At 45.8% G+C, this 15,497-nt stretch overlaps 1 protein-coding gene across 17 annotated transcripts in view; it reads left to right on the forward strand.

Annotated features, from left to right (window-relative positions):
* Positions 1–15,497, forward strand: part of EPS15L1 (epidermal growth factor receptor pathway substrate 15 like 1) — a 101,075-nt gene that overhangs the window by 11,134 nt on the left and 74,444 nt on the right. For 15 of the 17 annotated variants that reach the window (XR_011246402.1, XR_011246400.1, XR_011246403.1 and 12 more), the window contains exons 2-6: positions 11,916–11,957; positions 12,156–12,245; positions 12,710–12,757; positions 14,396–14,491; positions 15,203–15,265. Coding sequence is in view for 13 of the 17 variants with exons in the window: in XM_060008110.1 (XP_059864093.1) it covers positions 11,916–11,957; positions 12,156–12,245; positions 12,710–12,757; positions 14,396–14,491; positions 15,203–15,265 (339 nt within the window). In the remaining 4 variants the exon portion in view is untranslated. The remainder of the gene's footprint in view (positions 1–11,915; positions 11,958–12,155; positions 12,246–12,709; positions 12,758–14,395; positions 14,492–15,202; positions 15,266–15,497) is intronic. The other 2 variants (XM_060008116.2, XM_060008113.1) reach the window with 2 other exon arrangements.

Consider the following 15,497-nt stretch of genomic DNA (forward strand, 5'->3'; position numbering starts at 1 on the left):
GTGTGCAGAGCGAGGAGGGGGTTGAAAGGCCATTCTCGCTGCTCTGTCTACCTAATCCCTCCCTGCCTGCCCGGCAGGACAAAGCTCCATTCCTGTGCTGCCCTTGCCAGTGCCTTTGTGTGTTTGTTCCCTGACCAGACCGTGATGTGACGCTCTGCTCTGCGGTGGCGGGGACGGCCCTTCTGCTCACAGTGGAATCCGGGAGCTTGGCTTGGTACCTGCTGCCTAGAGGGCTCCTAGGCTCTGAGGAAGAGCAGTGGGCAGTGGGCGGCTGATCGTGCCACCTACAGAGGGGAGCAGGGAGGAGGCACAGAGAGCTGCTGACTCGATCTGCCCTGGGGATCCCTGGGTCCTCGTGTAATGTTGGGCCAGGGCTCAGAAGATGGCAGGGATGTTGGAACCCTGGGGTGGCCGATGTAGAAAAGGAATTTTGGGAAGGTTCGGGGCACACTTGGGGAAAGTTGGGAGCACCATGAGAAACGGGTGCTTTCAAGGAGGGCTGTAGGTGCCCTGCTGTGTAGGGGGCACTTACTGCTAAGATGTCGCCCCTATGAGTCTCCCCAGGGCCTCTTCAGGGCCTGGTCCATCGAATGGATGAAGGAAAGAGAGAATGGAAATGATGGGGCGGGGGGTGTTCTCTGTGATGCCTGGAAGAGTGGTGTCTAGGGAGGCCTGCAGGGAGGCCAGGGCTACGTTGATCTTTTTATTTATTTATTTTTTAATTAAAAAAATTTTTTTTGGTGTGGGGGCACTCCACGAGGCATGCAAGATCTTAGTTCCCCTACCAGGGATCGAACCCATGCCCCATGCAGTGGAAGCACAGAGTCTTAACCACTGGACCATCAGGGAAGTCCCCAGGGCCACGTTGATCTTAAGCGGCAGTGTTTGGCTGGAATCTGCTCCCTGCCCCACCCACGCTGCCTGGGCAAGGTCCCTTTCCAGTGCCATCCACCTGCTCCTCTGCATGGCCGTACTCAACCCTGTACCCCTCTCTCTGTGCCCATCCTCTGGTCCCCACAGGACCCCACTCCCTTGGTGTTTTCTTGCCAACGGCACCTCCTTTCTCCGTTGTGGGCCTGTCTTCCCCCAGTGCATCCGTGTGGGGGTGCTCCTCAGCCTGTTGGTTGTCTCGTGTCCCCTCGGGCAGGCTCAGCAGTGTAGCCGCCGTCTCCCTGCCCTCACAGGTGGGTGTCTGTGGGCTACAGAGTCGCCCTCCATCCTGTCTTTTCCTCATAGCACTTACAGCCCGCTGTGTGTGTTGTCATGTCGAATGACATTCTCCTCCAGACCAGGAGTTCCGAGAGGCTGGGGTGGGGGCGTGGTCCCCTTATTCACTGTTGCACCCCATGGAGGCCAGTGCCTGGGACCAGGCAGGCACTCCATAGATACTGCTGGAATGGAAAAGAGATTTCCACCTCGACATCCCATAGGGACATCCCAGAGAAAAATGTTCAAGGGGGAACAGCCCCCTCTCATCTGCGTGTTTCCGCATCGTGGATGGCTTTGGGCCTCATTCTCCTGGAGGACGATGGCAGTCTCTCCCTAGCTTCCTCCCCTCCCTCCTGTCACCCGATCCGAGTAGCTGAGTGCATACTCAGTTCACCTTCACAAGCGCGTCTGCTCAGGTCGCCTTCAGAAGGACAGGATGATGTTCTGACCTCTCAGCAAGGGGTGTGCAGACCTGTCATGTCATTGCGTCTGCCATTTCTGCCTGGTCCTGCATCCTGTGCAGGGCAGTGTGTTGGAGCAGGAAGGCTGCCTCCAGTGACTTTTGTTCCTTCCTCACTTCTGTTTCCGGTAGATGGGATTGAGAGTGCTGGACTCCTGGAGCATGGAAGCTTTCACACCTTGATTCTGTGTTCTTCCAGATGGCGTCTCACCCTAAACTACCCCTGCCTGGCTTGTTCACATTGATGCCTCATTGTGTGTCTAGACTTTCAGTTGTGGTTCTCTTGCTCCTTGGTTCTCCTTTTAGGAGAACTCCTCCGTGTCACGTCCCCACTGCAGGCCCTGAGTTCTGCGTGGCTCGGAGGGAGGCCCTGCATTCTGTGCCAAATGGCAGGCACACGTCTTCAGCTGGCCTTCGTCATGGCGGTCATTTGGGTCCCTGGGGAGAATCGTGTATCATCCTTCAGATCCCTCTTCTCCTTTCGCGTCTTCTTTTCCTTTTTCTGTCCTATTTACAAAAAGCAGTGTGTGCTAACGTGGATCACTGGAGCACTCAGAAAGCCGGGAGAGGCAACCAGTTCACAAGTAGGAATCACTGTACACATGTGGTGTCCGTCCTGCCAGGTTTAGATCCAAGTGGATGTGATCACTGTGTGCTTACCAGCCAGGTCATAACTGCGTGCTGATTTGGGCCCTCCCTTTTCACTTGAGCAAACATCGTAAACGTTCTGCCTGTGCCATTTTTACCGCTTTGTGGTATTCTGTCCCAAGGAGACAGCAGTTCATTATTGGCTTAACTAGTTCTTGACTATTTCCAGTCCTTTACTGTCACCTGCAGTCCCGCCCTGAAGAAGGGCAAACTGATCCAACCCTCTTGCCCTTCTGCCTTCCTGCATATCTGATCATTACAGAATCCCAGGAGGAGACCCTAGAGTATCGGGAAGGCCTAAAGAAATTCTGGTTTTTATTATTTGACAAAAGCAAATTCTGGTTTTGTCAAATAATAAAAAGAAATTATTTGTTAAAGAAATTAACAAATAAAGGAATTCTGGTTTTTATCATTTGACAAAAGCACGATCCTGCCAGTGATAAAGCTACTTTTCATTTATCACACTTAAACCTGAAGCAGCTTGTACCATTAAAATCCTTGCCAGGGCAGAAACACATCACATGTTCGTCTTTAATTATGTAAAATTTTAAGCACACTACAAGTAGAGGGAAGAGTTTAATAACTCCTATGTACTCACCACCCGTTCACAACAGATGCCAACGTTTTGCAAATGTCTTTACCCAAGTGTTTTTCATCTTAGAAATCATATTTCAATATGCACTTCTAGTAGCTGAGACTGTTTTCTTTTACATTACCACAGTGCCATACCACAGCTTAATTAATAATAATCTGATACCCAGTCCATATTCAAATTTCCGTGATTATCTAAAAATATCACCTTGTGTTTGGTTGTGAGATCTCCTGAGTCTTTTTTTTTTTAATTTTTAAAATTTTGAGGTAATTGTAGATTCACATGCAATTGTTAAAAAACAATGATGCAGAGAGATCCTGTGTATTCTTTATCTGGTTTTCTCCAGTGGTAATATTTTGCAAATCTGTAGGACACCATCCTAACCAAAACATTGACATGGCTACAGTCAGATGCAGAACAGTTCCATCCCCACAGGGATCTCTCTAGTTGCCCTTTTACAGCCACACCCACTTCCCTCCCATCTCATTCCTTTCTGATCCTTGGCAACCACTAATCGGTTCATTTGTATAATTTCAGCATTTTAATAATGTACAGTGGAATCATACAGTATGTAACCTTTGAAGATTGGCCTTTTTCACTCAGTATAATCCTCTGGAGATTCTCCTGGGTTGTTGTGTATATCCGTAGTTGATTCCTTTTCATAGCCAAGTAGTATTCCATGGTGCTGTGGGACCACGGTTCATTGAAGCAGTTACCCATTGAAGGAGATCTGGCGTGCTTCAGTTTTGGGCGATTATGAATAAAGCTGCACTAAACATTTGAGTACAGGATGTTCTGTGAACTTAAGTCTTCATTTCTCTGGATGAATGCCCAGGACAGTTGCTGGGTCCTGTGATAGTTGCATGTTTATAGTTTAGTTTTTTTTTTTTTAATCTGCCAAGCTGTTTTCCAGAGTAGTTGTACCTTTTTACATTCCCACAAGCTCCGTATGAGTGATCCAGTTTCTCTGCATGCTTACCAGTGTCACCAATTCTTTTTTTTAAAATAAATTTATTTATTTATTTATTCTTATTTTTGGCCGCGTTGGGTCTTCATTGCTGTGCACAGGCTTTCTCCAGTTGCTGCGAGCGGGAGCTACTCTTCGTTGTGGTGCATGGGCTTCTCATTGCGGTGGCTTCTCTTGCTGTGGAGCACGGGCTCTAGGCATGCAGGCTTCAGTAGTTGTGGCACGTGGGCTCAGTAGTTGTAGCTCGCGGGCTCTAGAGCGCAGGCTCAGTAGTTGTGGTGCACGGGCTTAGTTGCTCCATGGCATGTGGGATCTTCCTGGACCAGGGCTCGAACCTGTGTCCCCTGCCTTGGCAGGTGGATTCTTTTTTTTTTTTTTGGCTGCTTTGGGCATTGGGTCTTTGTTGCTGCACGCGGGCTTTCTCTAGTTGCAGTGAGCAGGGGCTCTTCTTTGTTGCAGTGCGTGGGCTTCTCGTTGCAATGGCTTCTCTTGTTGTGGAGCATGGGCTCTAGGTGCACGGGCTTCAGTAGTTGTGGCACGTGGGCTCAGTAGTTGTGGGTCACGGGCTCTAGAGTGCAGCCTCAGTAGTTGTGGTGCATGGGCTTAGTTGCTCCATGGCATGTGGAATCTTCCTGGACCAGGGCTTGAACCCATGTCTCCTGCATTGGCAAGCGGACTCTTAACCACTGTGCCACCAGGGAAGTCCCGGTATCACTATTTCTTGTTTTAGCCATTCCAATAGGTGTGTGATGGCCTCTCACTGTGGTTTTTCAAGACAATTTTTTTTTAATTGAAATATAGTTGATTTATAATATGTTAGTTTCAGGTGTACAGCAAAATGATTCAGTTATATGTGTAACTTTTCAGGTTCTTTTCCATTATCAGTTATTACAGTATATTGAATATAGTTCCCTGTCACAGTGGTTTTTAATTTACATTTCCTAGCTAACGATATGCTGGCCATCTTTTCATGTGGTTATTTGCCATCTGTATATCCTCTTTGGTGAATTGTTCATGTCTTATGCTCCTATTCTCATTGGATTGTTTCCTTTTTTGTTGTTAAATTTTGAGAGTTCTTTATGTATTGCAGATACTAGTCCTTTGTTGGATATGTGATTGGCAAATACAGTTGACATTTGAACAACACAGGTTTGAACTGTGCAGGTCCACTTATATGTGAATTTTTTCTTTTCTTTTTTCTTTATTTAAAAAAAATTTATTTTTTTATTTTTCAGTAAATGTGTACTACAGTACTACTTGATCTGAGGTTGGTTGACTCCATAGATGTGGAACTGCAGGTACAGAGGAACTGTATATGGAGGGCTGACTATAAGTTACACTCGGATTTTTGACTGTGTGGAGGGTGGGCACCCCTAACCCCCACATTGTTCAAGGGTCAGCTGTATTTCCTTCTAATCTGTAGCTTGTCTCTGCATCCTCTTATCAGGGTCTTTTGTAGATCAAACATTTTAAATTTTGATGAGGTCCAGTTTATCAATTTTTTTTCCTTATGAATCAGGTTTTTGGTGGCAAGTCTGAACTCTTTGCCCAGCCCCTGATCCTGAATATTTTCTCCTCTGTTTTTTTAATATTAATTAATTAATTTATTTTTGCTGTGTTGGGTCTTCGTTTCTGTGCGAGGGCTTTCTCTAGTTGTGGCAAGCAGGGGCCGCTCTTTTTTTTTTTTTTTTTTTTTTTTGTGGTACGTGGGCCTCTCACTGTTGTGGCCTCTCCTGTTGTGGAGCACAGGCTCCAGACGCTCAGGCTCAGTGGCCATGGCTCACGGGCCCAGCCGCTCCATGGCATGTGGGATCTTCCTGGACCGGGGCACAAACCCGCGTTCCCTGCATCGGCAGGCGGACTCAACCACTGCGCCACCAGGGAAGCCCTGGGGCCACTCTTCATCGCGGTTCTTGGGCCTCTCACTATCGCGGCCTCTCTTGTTGCGGAGCACAGGCTCTAGACACGCAGGCTCAGTAGTTGTGGCTCACGGACCCAGTTGCTCCGTGGCATGTGGGATCCTCCCAGACCAGGGCTTGAACCCGTGTCCCCTGCATTAGCAGGCAGATTCTCAACCACTGTGCCACCAGGGAAGCCCCTTTCTCCTGTTTTTTCCTAAAAGTTTTATAGTTTTACATTTACGTCCATGATCCACCTGGAATTAATTTTGTAAAAAGTGTGAGACTTAGGTCTCCAGGCTCATTCTCTTCCAATGGATGGCTAGTTGCTCCAGCACCATTTGTGGAACAGGCCTCTTTCCTCCTGAGTGGCTTTTGCACCTTTGTCAGAAGTCAACTGGGAGCATCTGTGTGGGTTTGTTCCTGGGCTCACTGTTCTGTTCCATGGTTCTACGTGTCTTTCCTCCATCACTGCCACACTGTCGTAATTACTGTAGTTTTATAGCAAGCCTTGGAATTGAGTAGACTGATTCCTCCCACTTTATTCTTTTTCAACATTGTTTTAACTCCTTTGTCTTTCTGTATAAATTTTAGAGTAATCTTATCTGTATCAACAAAGAATCATGTTAAGCCTGCGTATCAGGCTTAACATGTGATAAGCCTGCTTATCACATGTTGTTGCTTTGGCCTCCAGAAGGCCATTCCACTCAGTTTATTTTCCCACTGGCAGGGCCCAAGATGTGTTGCCACCTTTGCCAACCCTGCATGGCACCTCTCTTTGACTTTGCCAACCTGATAGCAAAGAACTGGCATTTCATTCTATTTTGCTGTACCTAAATTGAACATCTCCCCTAACTTTGCTGCATCTCTTCTTTCAGAATCACCTTTTTCTTATCCTTTGCTCATTTTTAAATTGGGATGTCTTTTTCTTCAGGATTTATGAAAGCTCTTTCTCATGTCTCAGTTCTCTCGGCAGTGTTCACCTTAGCTCTGGCTTAGAAACTTCTCATCTGGCAGTTGGAGTGAGCTGTCAGTTTCAGGGAGGTTCAGGATGCCCCAGTTTTTGCTGATGCTCTTTGAGTGCTACTGAGTTATGTCCCGGTTTCCTTACCTGCAGAATGTGGTCTGGCCTGCCTGGAGGGCCGTGCGCACCGCCAAGGTAATGGTTGTGCAAATAGTGAGGGGAACTATCTCTAAGTGGAAGGCGAAGTGCAAGGATTATCAAGTGAGCACTTCTCTAGCCTTGTTTTTGAGTCAGCATCTTGCTTTCCAAGGAGGAACTCAGACAGGGATGTCTTTTGGTGTAAAGTGCCTAACTTCCTGCAAAACTTGGCAACAGCTTTGAAAAACACAGCCGTTATGGGGTCTCAGTTTTCCTGAGGAAATGGCAGGCTGCGCTGGTTTTCAAGTTAGTTCATATGCTTAAGTCAAGTCTTGCACTTTGACCATGCCTGTTGAATAAAATGTACCATGACATAATCACGTGTTTTGCCTTTTCTTAGGTGAGCATGCACGGGAGGCTGTGCAGTGGCCCTGTGTCTGGCTCTGTCATGCCTGGGCTGTTTTTGCAGGGTGCAGAGTAGGTTAGTGCCACATGGCCTGGGTCTCCTCTGGCTCCGTCACTCCTTGGCTGTGTGACCCTGAGCAAGGTAACCTCAGTCTCCTCACCCATAAATTGGGACGAACAGTAGTACCTGCCCATAGCATTGTTTGGGACAATTAAATGAGGTACAGGATAGAAAATAGTGAGGCTCAGTAAATGTGATCCACTATTTATCAGAACAAGGCATTATACTTTTCTAAAAGTTTTAAAATGAAAATTAATTTGCTTTACAAATGTCATTTTGAAACAAGCAAGGCCAGCGATCATTGCTTTGTTTTGCATAAGAGCTCCCGCCCATGGATGAAAGCAGGAATCAGAGAGCTGGATGGACTCAATCCTGAGAGGGTTAGGTGTGGCCAGAACCCCAGTCCTCAGGGTTTCCCCTCCAAAGTAGTACTGCTGTGTTCCTCATCTCAAGCTGGTTTTCTCCAGCATTAAAATTGCGCACACTTGCATGAACTGTGGAGTTTAAAGGCCTCCCAGCAGAAGGATGTTCCCTGATGTGCTGCCCTCCCAGTCTCCGCATTTGTAGGTTGCCTCTGGGGTGGAGGTTAGAGCGAAGAGGCCACAGGAACTTTTCTTAGTATTTTAGGAGATCAACTGAAAGATCAAATTGAAAGTTATATTGAACTTCAATGAATAATTCAGAGTCAAAGATGGCGTCTTAGCACAGTGGGCTGGTGGAGGAGAACACCCTCCTGGGCCGGCTCCGTCCATTCTTGAAGCCATCTCAGAGCTGTCTGCAGCCTCTTACACTGAAGGCCTTGTCCCCTGGCCTGTCCTCTGGGCTCGCTTTGGGGTTAGGCAGAGGTGGGCAGCTCTGGTGCCCACTCTCAGCTCTCAGGGGGCTCTGTCCCAGCAGAGCGGCTGCCTTTACCAACAAGCTGTTTGTGTCCAAGGTCTCTGCCTGTCACTTGGGGACTCGAGGCCTTAGCAGCATTCATCCTCAGCTCTGTTGCAACGGTGTATTGGGCAGCTTGCAGGTGTGACTCCGCTGTCGCCAGGAGGAAGTAGTGTGGTAAGAGGAAGTGCCATTAGATCTGTTGGTGTTCTCCCTTTACTCCCCCTTCTGCTTATGTAGTGCCTGAGGTATGTGTAATTAAATCAGAACCTTTCACTGCTGTCACTGTCCCAGGTTACCCAAATTGATTCCTGTACTTAGAGAGGAATGGGTGAGGCATATTCTGTGGTTTTCCGTTAGTTGTGGGTCATTTGGGATCAACACTTGGCCATAGACTGTCTGTAGGATGAGCCCTTAGCATCGATGGTCCAAGCTTTGGGCCTGGGGCTTCAGAGCCTTTTCTGGACTATTTGGGGTCTTGTTCCTCTTAATTATGGATCTAGTTCAGAAGCGTTTGGGAAGTTTGAGACAGTTATTAACCATCTATGCTCCAAATATCGTAACTTTTTTTCATTGGAATCGTAGTAGCTTGGAAACCTCTCTCTTGCTTACCATGAGATCTTAAAAAAATCCCACTGGAAATGCATTTCAGACCCGTGCCTCTCTGATTGCTGGCAGGAAGGGGACCTTTGTCAAGGTGGGGGTCCCTAGGGTCTCTGCATTCCATTTCCATGAGCCGGGGCACAGGATGTGCTATCTAGACCCAGCACGGTTACCTTTACTGATAGATGACAACAGCCTGCCTGACTTTGCTTCCTCTTTCAGCCTTACTTCTCCGGGGAGATGTGTTTTGAAAGCATGCAGAGCTTTTTTAATTTTAATTAGTTAATTATTTTAAATTGAGGTTATGGTTGACATATAACATTATATTAGTTTCAGGTGTACGATGTAATGATTTGCTATTTATACACGTTGTGAAATGATCACAGTACTTAACATGCATCACCATATAGTTATAAAATCTCTTTTCTTGTGATGAGAACTTTTAAGATCTACTCTTAGCAACTTTCAGTATACAGTACAGTATTATTGACTATATTAACCATGCTGTACATTATATCTCATGACTTATTTTATAACTGGAAGTTTGTACCTTTTGACCACCTTTACCCATTTCACCTACCCCCTATTCCCATCTCTGGCAACCACCCATCTGTTCTCTGTATCTGTGAGTTTGGTTTCTTGTTTTTGTTTTTTAGATTCCACATATAAGTGAGATCATCCAGTATTTGTCTTTCCCTGTTTAACTTATTTCACTTAGCATAATGTCTTCAGGGTTCATTCACACTGTCACAAATGACAAGATTTCCTTCTTTTTAATGACTCAATAATATTCCTCTGTGTGCATGAGTGTGTGTGTGTGTACACACCACAGTTTCTTTATCTGTTCATCCATCGATGAGTAAATATTTAGGTTGCTTTCATGCTTGGCTATTGTAAATAATGCTGCAGTGAACATGGAGTTGTTGTTTGTTTGTTTGTTTTTCTTAGTGTTTTCGTTTCCTTTGAATAAATACCCAAAAATGAAATTGCTGGATCATATGGTAGTTCTGTTTTTAACTTTTTGAAGAACCTCCATACTGTTTTCATAGCAGCTGTACCCATTTGCATTTCCACCAACAGTGTGCAAGGGTTCCCTTTTCTCCACGCCCTCTCCAACACTTTGTTATTTCTTATCTTTTTGATGCTAGCCATTCTAACAGGTGTGAGGTGAGATAGTGTAGTTTTGATTTGCATTTCCCTGATGATTAGTGGTGTTGAGCATCTTTTCACATACCTGTTGGCCATCTGTATGTCTTCTTTGGAAAAATGTCTGTTCAGATGCTCTGCCTATTTTTTAATTGGGTTGTTTGTTTTTTTACTGTTGAGTTGTATGAGTTCATGTGGGGTTTTAAACCCTGGAGATCAAACAGGGTGTGATGGTGGACATTGCCATCTAAGTCATAAGAAGCTAAAGGCGACAGCCTCCCCCAGGACAGTATACACAGGGGCCCAGGGCAGGAGGAACCCTCCCTCCAGGGAGCTGCTGTAGCTGTACATTTAGCTCTTTTTTATTTTTGGCTGCGCCATGTGGCTTGCAGGATCTTAGTACGGCAGTGAAAGCGCAGAGTCCTAACAACTGGACCACCAGGGAATTCCCCACTTAGCTCTCATTTCTTCTTATTGGTGTTGTCGCCTTTTGTTTCTCAAGCCATTGGCCTTTACCCTCCTTTCTTGCTTTTTCACATTGTTCTGCCTAGTTTTTTAGCTTTTTCTGCCTTTTCAGGATTTCCCTCTTTCTTTTCCCGTTTTTCTTTTTTTTTTTTGACTTTCCTCTGCTGCCTTTCAGATCTTTTTGCTCTTTTCCTTCTGTTTTCCTTCTCTCTTGCTGGTGTTCTTGTACTTTCGCTTCTTTCTGCATTTGCAGGTGTTGGCATCCTCCAGAGGAGCTGACTGTAATCTGGGCATTATTTTTAACCTGAAATGACTTTTTACAGCACAGCGGAATGCAAGTGTTGGGCTGGTTCAAATCAGTGATTGTAACTGAAGGGAACCCGCCTCCCCCCAGTTTTATTCATTATGAAAAGTTGCACAACAGCATTCAAAGACTTTTAAAATAAACACTGTCATCCCGCCTCTCATCTGGTACTCATTTTTCCTGGCATTCTTCTCTTTACCTGTTTACACACCAGTTCTTCCATAAGATTAAGCATAATGGTGTCTTCACTTTTCTTGCTCACTAAATCAACGGCAAGTTAGCCATGTCCTGCTTTTTTCCCGTCATGAGGTAAAAGACCAACACGTGTAAGCCTTTACAGCTAACATCTTAGTGGCTGCTGAATTCCTACCCCTGCTGGCATACTCCTGCAGATCCCCTCCTCCCCACTGGCGGGTGGCTTGCTGAGGTTGGGAAGAGAGACCGTGACACGGTGGGATGTGTGAGGGTTTGGCCGCCAACCAGGCTGAATCCAGGCGTGGCCTCAATTTGCCGCTTGATCCTAGACTGGGTGGTTACCTTCTCTGAACAGCGACATCTTGGGGAATCTGGAATGTCTGGAACACGGAGTGTCTTCCGTGCCAAGCTGAGGATTTTGAACTTCCTGCCTGTCATTGTGGGAGCAGTCACTGACCAGCTCGCTCCTGGCGGCCGGGGCTGGTCAGTGGTTTTTGCGCAGCCCTTGGGTGGGCGGCTGGTGGAGGACGAGATGGGTGGGGATGAGACCTGGAGCAGGGAAACCAGTCTGAAGCTTCTGTGACTGGTGATTCATGATGATGTGCAGAAACTCCTGTTCTGGTTCCGGAGCTAGAGAACGATCTCAAAGGATAAGGGTGTCTTTTCCCTCTGAGCTCCTGGACACACCGAAATCCCATCGGTCAGTGAATAGAAAACGGCTCTGGTCTGCTGCTCCTTCCTGAACGACTGTGTTGTTTGTGTTGGAATCGGGATTATTTAAGAGCATTAACATTTCCTTTTTCTAAATCGAGTTAAGTGTGTTATCTCTGAAAATAAACTACAGTCCACGTATAGAGCACGTTTAAAGTGCATAAATTTTGATTTTCATTGTTGTGTATTTTAGTGATAACAGAATTGAGGGACACTTTTTTTTAGAAGGGTTTTGTGTCCACCTTTGACCAATATCTGTGGTTTTGTTTACAGATTCCCACTGGAAATCCATTATATGAATCTTATTACAAGCAGGTAAGTTTTCACTAGTGTCTTTTTGGATTGAAATTAGAGTGAGTGACTCAGAAACCACAGCTGTGAATTGCAGCCCAGTAAGGCCTTTCGTCCCTTTCTGTTTCCAAATTATCAGCTAGCAGCCAGTGTCATGGGTAATGCTTTTACCTGCTGCTCTGTTGCTGAAGCCTTGTCTCAAGTGTTGCTCCCCAATTCCAGGTAGACCCAGCATACACAGGGCGAGTTGGGGCGAGTGAAGCTGCACTTTTTCTAAAGAAGTCTGGGCTCTCAGACATTATCCTTGGGAAGGTATGTGATGAATGATAGCGATTTCTGTGGCCGCCCTCAGGGCTCCCCCGGCAGGTGAAGGCCGGCCTGTGCAGACCCCTCTTCATGCAGTCTGTACTTCCCTTGGAAGTGAGCTGGCCATTGTGAGCGTCTCGGGTCTGTAATTGGTAGATCCAAGTGCTCTGATGGCTACTGCCACCCTTTGCTTGCATAGCAGACAAGAGGCCTGAGTGCCCCTGGGATCTTGATAGCTATGGATTTATGTTGGCCTTGGAGCCAGGTGTACCTGGGTGTTCTCTGGGCTCTGCCACGGACCGCTGTGTGCCCCTGGGGGGAGGGAGGGGTGAAAGCTATTCACCTGTTCTGAGTCTGTGGCTGCTGTGGCGTATACATAAGGCCCACATGTAGCGATGGTGGCTCCTGTTTTGTGATTAAACAGTCAATGATCAGTGGTCGCACTCACGAGCATTTTTGTGTTTCTACAGATATGGGACTTGGCCGACCCAGAAGGTAAAGGGTTCTTGGACAAACAGGTATATACCCGTATACACAGAGCAAGTGGAGGGGCTGGGCCAGAGCCCCCAGGCCGGGTCACCTCTCCACTTCCTTCCTCGTTGTCTCCACTGACAAGTATTACTGGTCATAAGTGCGGACATCAGACTGTTAAAACGGGAAGGTTTCATTTTGAAATAAAAGTCTTTTGAACTCTTGGAGCCATCTTTCATGGTTAGCGTATCTGGTAATATTTTGTGTGCTTACAAGCAGTTGAAATGTTTTCAAAACGTTTTATTTTGAAATAACTTCAGACTCTGATGGAAGTTGCAAAAAATAGTTCAGTGAGTTCCCGTGTGTCATTTCCCAGCTCTCACCAAACCACACTGCTCAGAAGCCTGACTCAGAGCTGACCAGTTTTATTGATACCTGCACTTTCTTGTGGTTTTTGTTTCTGTCGTATATAGTTCTATGTAATTTCATCACTTGCATAGATTCACGTAACCATCACAACAGTCAGGATCAGAACATTCTCAGACCCCAGAGTCTCCCTCATGCAGCCCATTGGTAGTCACACCCTGACCCCTGGCAACCACTGGTTCCTTCTCTGACATAATTTTGTCATTTTGAGAATGTTCTATAAATGGAATGTTATAGTACTTATGATTTTTAAGTGGTCATATTTTAATTTAGTTCAGTCTTTCCCCAAACTATATTCCAAGGGATGTTGTTCCTGGTGTCTCACTGTCCGTGATCTGACCCGTCGGGAAAGCACCGTTAGCTTTTCCTCCCTCGCTTGAGATTCACAGTACACATCTGGGTGTTAAGGGTTCTGAGGATCTTTGTGTAAGAGAGCCCTGTTAACTTTGCTTAATGCAGTTCTTCTAACCTTACTAATGTCCCCATTTCTCTACACTCTACACGGGCATTCTGTAGACATCAGCTTGAGAAAAGCTGCTCTAGTGCTCATCTCTTTGAAGAAGTTTTTAAAACCATAATTGTGTTTACAGTTTTAAAAAGAGTCCATGTTCTTAGGCCCGTTGACCAATTTAAAAAAAACTAGGTGATGCTACACGAGTCCACTAAGACTGTGGCATGGCCAGTTCTGGGTTAGGAGGAGGGCGAGGAGGAGTCAAGGCCCCTGCTGGCCTGGTTCAGGTCCTTTGTCCTTATGTGGGAAGTGAAGTCCACGTCAGGCCATTGGGGAGTAGGGAGGGTGAATAGGAGATGCTCTGTTCAGTGAGGCCAGGGGCATCCCAGGGAATCGCGAGTGTCAATTCCCAAACAACTGTGTCTATTTCAAACCATTTTTAAAAAGTCAACGCATATTTGAACCATCCTTTAGACTCTTAAACTGCAGTCTGCTACTTTTACAATCTAGCATTTCCTAAATGTTGAGATTATTTTTGAAAATACATTTATTTGAAAATACATTTATTTGAAATTTTACGGTGTTCAGAAAGCAATGGGCTAAGTCCATTTTAGCATATTCATTTAAACAGTGCTCCCAGGGTGAGACCAGTTCTGCTCAACACTGTAAGTGACTTGCTCACATGTGGTCTTCCTTGTTGAAGTAAACTGAAATCCCTCTTTCCCCAAAGCCCACTGCTGCAGACAGCTCTGCCACTGCCGCTGCCAGCTGGGTGGGGTTTACGCCTCCCCCTTTTTTGGATTTGCAGGGTTTCTATGTTGCACTGAGACTAGTGGCCTGTGCACAGAGCGGCCACGAAGTTACCTTGAGCAATCTGAATTTGAACATGCCGCCGCCTAAGTTTGTAAGTGTCAAAATCCTTCAAGTTCACGTTCTTCTAATATCATCTATTTATCTATCTCTCCATGTTTTCTCTCTCCCTCTTTTTAATTTTTTTTTAATTGCAGGGAAATTTACATAATCTAAAATTAACTGTTTAAAAATGAACAATTGGGTGACATTTAGTGCATTCACAATATTATGGTAACCATCACTTCTAACTGGTCAGAATATTTTCGTCACCCCAAAAGAAAACTCTACACCCATTAAATAATCATTCCCTATTTCCCCCTCCCCCAACCCTTGGCAGCCACTAATCTGCTTTCTGTCTATGCATTTGCCTGTTCTGGACATTTTATAGAGTCATACAGCTGGCTTCTTTCACTCAGCATAATGTTTTCAAGGTTCATCCACATTGTAGCATGTGTCAGTACTTCATTCCTTTTCGTTGCTGAATAAGATTGCATTGTGCGGTCTACCCCATTTTGTTTATCCATTCGTCTGTTGGTGGACATAATAATTCATGCACAAGGAATTGTTTGCACACCTGTTTTCAGTTCTTTTGGGTCTATACCTAGGAGTAGAATTGCTGAGTTATATGGTAATCCTGTGTTTAACTTTTTGAGGTTTTTCTCCATTTTGAAAGCACTTTGAAATGTGTACCCTTATAGTGAACACATCCTCCAGTAGTAGAATTCTGTGCCAGCTACAGTGCAATGTACCTCTTTCTCCTCAGCACGACACCAGCAGCCCTTTGATGGTCACGCCGCCTTCTGCAGAGGCCCATTGGGCTGTGAGGGTAAGTGACCGGGGAAGGCGCCCCTCGGCTGTCTTTCACATGCAGTCGTTTAGCCATTTATGACGTTCAGAACATTTCATAGGACGATTGTATCATCCACTCTGTTTCAGAGTGAGTATGCCACAGAAGTTGGACAAAATACTTTTCCAAATTAGAGTCTTTGCAAAGGCTATCTATCCCCTTTTCCTATAATTGGGTGTTGCCTACTAAGGCAGTTAGGTAAGTTTCAGAT

Source organism: Delphinus delphis, chromosome 3 (genome assembly GCF_949987515.2).
Source record: "Delphinus delphis chromosome 3, mDelDel1.2, whole genome shotgun sequence".
NCBI classification, from domain to species: Eukaryota; Metazoa; Chordata; class Mammalia; order Artiodactyla; family Delphinidae; genus Delphinus; species Delphinus delphis.